General features: G+C 42.5%; 1 protein-coding gene across 1 annotated transcript in view; it reads left to right on the top strand.

Annotated features, from left to right (window-relative positions):
* Nucleotides 1–877: 877 nt before the first annotated feature.
* Uba6 (ubiquitin like modifier activating enzyme 6) overlaps nucleotides 878–6000 on the top strand; it is a 64402-nt gene continuing 59279 nt past the window's right edge. The window contains exons 1-2 of the mRNA XM_059274604.1: nucleotides 878–984; nucleotides 2666–2728. Of these exons, the coding sequence (XP_059130587.1) occupies nucleotides 914–984; nucleotides 2666–2728 (134 nt within the window). The 5' untranslated portion in view covers nucleotides 878–913. The remainder of the gene's footprint in view (nucleotides 985–2665; nucleotides 2729–6000) is intronic.

Genomic DNA, 6000 nt, shown 5'->3' with positions numbered 1-6000 from the left:
AGCCAACACAGGATTCCAAGCTTTTTGAGATGTTCAATTTTGGAGACAGCATGGATGGACACACAGGATAACGTAGGCTCAATTAAAAATATAAGACAATGTTGAACTAAAAATACCATATATTACAGACTATTGTATTATATATACAGTCAAAGTAAATGCCAATTTTTTGAAATTGTGCTGATGATGTTTCTTTAAATACATAGCTATTTAGAAAGATTCTTAATCATATTGTGTCCACACAATTTTTTTCCCTAAAAAATGGTAAAATGAGAGTCAATGAAATGAGAATCAGATGCGAATCCTTAAGACACAAGCTGGCAATCTGGGTTATTGGCTGCATGTCTCTGACCAGATCCTTAACTGGAAGTTCCTTTTTTTCTTCCCTAAAATTAAAGTGGCAAATTCTACATCTCTGAAAAGTCACTTGATTACAGAAATCTGTGTCTCCCACTCACTAGATGCTCAAGACTATTGAAATGGAATCTTCAAGTGGAATCCCAGCCACGATGTCTTCCGGGTTTTTGTTTGTTTGTTTGGGAGAATGATCTCCTCCAGGTGCTCCAGCACCCTAGGATTTGCAAAACGAACTCCGTCACTCGGCGGACCTCGACCCCTCCCGCGTTTAGCTCCCACAGCCGGAGGTGACGTACCCTTTCCGTGTTTTGGTTCCGTGTCTGCCCCTCGGCGCTCGGTCTCCATCCCTTAGCCACGCCCCTCACCTGCAGGGAAGCGCGGCCCCGTGGCCCCACCCCAACCGGAAGTTAGGAGTCCCTGGGGCTGACGGGAAACACCGTCCCGGGCGCTCTTCCCCGGCTCCGCCTCCGCTGACGTCGCCGCCCGCCCCTTGACCCTGGCGGCCCCGCCCCCTCTCCCGCCTTCCCCGGGGCTGCTGCAGAGTCTTCGGAAGGCGATGAAGAGGTCTGAGCCGTTGGCTGCTCTTCGCCGGGAAGAGGCGTCCTGCTCCTCCTGGGGAGCTTGCAGGTGAGCGGCCTGGCCCCGGGCGGGCTGGCCGAGAAGAAGCGGAGGATCGCGGGCGCCCGCTCCGGTCTTGGGCTGGGGCGGCTCGGTGCGCGCGGAGGCCACGGGGCAGCGGCGAGCCCCAGAGAGCGAGCGAGGGAGCGAGCGAGCTGGCGGTGGGTGTGGCGGCGTGGGCGCCGGCCTCGCCGCTCGCCTTTGCCGGGGAGATTTGCTGCACCCGAGTCTGCCCGGTTCCGGGTGGGGTCCGGCATCCTCCCCCGCGGGTCACTCCTTCTGTCGGGCCTGGTCAGGAGTGGGTTGTGGCCCCTGTTGCTTGGCACCTTTCTTTGAAGAGGCAGCTGCAGCGCCACTCTCTACTCCATCCTGCAACCGTCCTACTTGGAAAAACTATTACATGAAGGAACAAGTCTGCATGAATCAGTTGCAGCTTGGACACCCCGAGAACCCCCTGTTGGCTACGCGGGTGCTGGGGCCCGGGGAGGAGCCCAAGGCTTTTATGATTATTTCCCACTTAGGATCTTGTCGTTTTTTTCTATACTCTCCCCTGTGTGTTTGGGTTGTTTCTCTTTCAGTCATCTTAGAATTAATCAAGCCCCACACTTGGATCCTGCTAAGAATTCTATACCAAGTAGAGAAGCGTTGAGTTTTTTTATTTCCAGTTAACATAAGCCTTTAGCGTTTTACATTGCATATTGGGAAGGATGCTTCAAGCACTAGATTTAAGTAACTGGATTGTCTGCCCAGGCAGATGCTGCTAAAATCGACTTGAGAAATATTACTTAATACAAATAATCACCTCTTATTGGAGCATTTTTGTTTCATAGATATCATTATTGTTTTATTATCATCATTATTGTTATTATTGGTTTTGAGGCTGGCTACAAGCCTAGTTAGCCCAGGGTGGCTTAAAACCCCTGACTTCCCTCCTCCTCTGGAGTTCTGAGATTAGAAGTATGTGCAATCAGGCATGGCTTTTTTTGAACATCATCCCCCCGCCCCCTCCCGCCGAGGTTTCTCTGTGTAGCTTTAGAGTCTGTCCTGGAACCTCACTCTGTAGACCAGGCTGACCTCAAACTCAGAGATCCACCTCCTGAGTGCTGAGATTAAAAGTGTGTGCCACCACCACCCAACTGAACATATTCTTGAAACAGTGAGAAAGAACTTTTTGGAAAGTTAGTGCCAGGTATAGCCATTAAGTGGCAGCGCAGGGTGTACATGTACCCGTTCTCATTTTTACTCAGAAATTTAATCCACCAAACTAATTTTGGCCAAAATAGGACAGCAAGTAAAAGTGTAGTAGAAACAAGATGATAGGAAACTACAAGTGTGTGTGTGTGTGTGTGTGTGTGTGTGTGTGTACACCTTTATTGCCAGAATAGTATGTTATGTGAATATGCTGACTTTATTAGCTAGAGGATATCTTAGAGTGCAGTTACTGTCGGGATGCTCTAAAATCTCAACAGTAAAACTGTGCAGAGCAGCAATTAGTGAAATTAACTTCAACACATTTAAAAAAAAAATCTTAAGGAAGGTGATCCCTAATAAAATATGCATTTGGTATATAAGGGCCTTTAGTAACTTGTGAATCTGGTCTCATGCATAATTGAATTTCACGTTATAGAGTATGAATATTCAAAAGCCGTATTTGGTCTTTAAAAGTTTGGGTTTATTTTCTTCCTCCTAGTGCAAGTAAAAATTTTCCTACCATGTCAACAGAATCTGTGGAAATCGATGATGGATTATACAGGTAAGAACTTGAGACTGAAACTCACCTTTCCTGATCGTTAGTTCAGAATCTCATAGTCTGTTTGAAGACTATGCCCATGCAGAATTTTGTATGGATATCCTACAGGTCCCTCTCAAATTGAAATTGGGATTTGTATGGAGTTTTCTTATGTTATATGTAGTATGAACATTTTAATATTATGTAAATAAACTCCAGTTTCTTTAGACGTAAATGATAGAACTAAGAAGTATTTCATTGTCCAATATGAAAGTTAATGTCTTGAGTTTAGACAAGAGGCTTCACTAATGTTCTTACAGTGTGGGAGCTTCTTCAGTTATCTTAGTTATGTGGTCAAATTTTAGAGGACGGTTATTTCAGTGCACTATCAAGAAATTATAATCTATAGAAAATGGAGAAATATGTGACTGAGAGTTATAATTTGAATGGAATTTAATGAATTTCTTTTTAAATGTGATATGGCTTGAATAGGAAGAGGCTTCCACACACTTGTGTATCTAAAGATCCCTAGTTGGCAGTACTTTTGGGGGAAATGTACAAACTTTAGGAGATTTGGCCTAGACAGAGTAGATCACTTGATGTAGTAGATCATTTCTGAAGGTTGTACCTGGCCATCTGTTCCAGTCTGTCTCTCTGCTGTGTGTTTTGATTTATTACTGAGGTCTACACACGCATCTGCCACTTGCATGAGACTAAGCAACCATAAATGAACTCTTTGAAACTGAACCAAATAAATCTGTTTTTCCTTTAGGTTTTTCTATCCAGTATTTGGTCACAGAAATGAGAAAAATAATCAGTACATAATTTCATACCAGAAGTGATTCTAGAGAAACAGAATTTCCAGGATGAATTTTCTTAATTATGTTTGTTTTGCTAATTTGATTAATTTTAATGTTGGTAAAGACTCTCCTCTTGATAGTACTGATAATCTGTGCTATTAACTGTTTAAAGAGCTATGCAAAGTAAATGCGTTGATATTTCTAGCTTAGCAATTGTGAGAGTTAGAGAATTTAGTGACTGCTTGAGTACCTCTGGAAAATTAAAAGAGATGTAGTGATGTTCAGTTGTTCCTTGCATTTTAGAACCAAGTAACAAAGAAAAAGAATGAAGTCATGTTAAGTTCTCAGTTTCAGGTGTATATAAGCAATCTCTCAGGACTGGAGAAATGGTTCAGTGAGTAAAGGCACTTGCTACCAAGCCTCACAACCTAAGTTTCATCCCCGATACCCACATGGTGGAAGGAGAGCACTGACTCTCCAGAAGTTGTCCTTGGACTGCTATACACAAACTGTTACACACATGCAGTAGTTCAAGCATCCACACACTGAAATATTTTTAGTAACAAAGCTTAGGGAAACTTGAATTCTAGAATAGATTTTCTATGTAAAAACCTATCTTCTATGTTGGGAAGATCCAGAGATTTGTCTACCAATACTTTGAGAAACATGGTTGTTCGTGAAGGGAGCATCACCATCCATGAAGAGCTCTGTCACGTCTCCATATGCCACACAGTACAGTGGGTGATGCTGTCGCTTGACTGGGAACTTAATTCCAGTGAGACCTTAGAGTGGAAGGGTCAGGATCCTGCAGGCAGCTTCTGACAGGGCAATGCTCAGAGCTGTGAGGATGAAGCTTAAGCTCCAGTGAATGACCTGGATTGATGGAGATGCCAGTGTATGAAATGTCTCTTCAGGAAAGCTGTGGGCAGTGTGCAGAGCCAAAAAGAGAGAGTCCGTGTAGTTCTGGCCAGTAAGACTGTAAGGGCGGGGCTGGGAGAAGATGAGACCATAGTGTGAGGCAGATGCTGGACAGAGAACTGTGGGTTCTAATGTTGGCCTCATTGATCTTTTCCTTCCCTTCTCTATCCCTGTTCTTCCCTAACAGGGTGGAAATACTCCGCTATTTACCTTAGAAGTGTGTAACTTTGTTTTTTATTTTACAGCTCACAGCTAAGTGTTTGCCTTTAGTCTCAGGATATGCTGTGGACTTGGACTTCTGATACTGTTTTAATATTGGGACTGTTAGACTGTGGAGGATGTGGCATAGCGTTTTGGTTTGCCAATGAAATGATGTCCACACACACTCATGTAAATGCTTATTTCTCAGTTCGTAGTGCTGTTTGGGGAGTTTCCTCCTCCTGCCGTGGGTTCCGGGACAAGCTCAAGTTGTCATGCTTGTGCCTGACACTTTACCTGCCCAGCCGTCTCTCCAGACCTGCTTTTCATTCTACTTCATTGAGCATAACCATCCTTGCGTTTGTACAACATACATTTAGGTGATAGCGCTTCTCCTGTATAGTATAAAATCATCCAGCAGAGTGCTTCTTTTCCTCCTGTTAGAAGACTTGTGCTCTTATTGTCTGACATTCAGTTCTGCGTGCTTTATAAATTCACACTCTATTATTATTGTGACGGTAAAAAAAAAATATGTATTTATCCATACTTTTTATCATTTCTAATGTTCTCTCTGCTTTTTGGTAAATTCAGATTCTTATCTCTTACTGTTTACTGCCTGCTAAAGTGACATTTCTTTCAGCAACTAATTTTTTAGGTTTTATATACTTGTTGAAGTCTTTATTTTACTTTTTTTATTTTGAGAAATACTTTTGATGGGTGTGTCACTGTGTTTTGATGCCTTTTTTTTTTTTTTTTTTTAACTTTCTATACTTTTAAAAGTACAGTGTTTCTGATTCCCTGGGAGAAAGACAGCTGACGGGTGCTCTCACCTTTCCCCCTTTCCTAACGCCCCATTGCCTCCAGCCACTTTGAGAAAGACAGCTGATGAATACTCTCACCTTTCCCCCTTTCCTAATGCCCCATTGCCTCCAACCGCTTTGAGGATTTGATCTTCTTCCCTAGGTTTGTAATGTACTGTGGTGTGGTTAGTTTTCTTTGTATTTTTTGTTTGGAAATAGTTTACATTGCAATATGTGAGTTTAGTATTTCTGGGGGAAAAAATTGATTACTAGTCATTCATACCTTCTTTGTTCCCTCTTTTTCATATTCTGTTTTAGGACTTCCAATTTCATATATATTGGGCTAAAGAAGCACCATAACTTTCTCAGGCTGTATCTGTTTTCATGTTAGGAAGTGCTGGTGCTGAACTTCAGGTCGTTAGTTCCATAAAGATTTATATTTCTATCCTCCAAAGGTTTTTTGGTTATGTTTCCCTCTTCCTTCTTGAATATGTGGATCGTATTTATAATTGATGGAATGTCTGTGTTATTCCTGAAGGTACATCTGTTGGTTATGTTTAGTTCATTAGCAGTTGTATTT

The sequence above is a fragment of the Peromyscus eremicus genome, chromosome 10 (genome assembly GCF_949786415.1).
Source record: "Peromyscus eremicus chromosome 10, PerEre_H2_v1, whole genome shotgun sequence".
Lineage (NCBI taxonomy): Eukaryota > Metazoa > Chordata > Mammalia > Rodentia > Cricetidae > Peromyscus > Peromyscus eremicus.
Note: the sequence above shows the minus strand (reverse complement) of the source record. Positions and strands in the feature narration are given on the sequence as shown.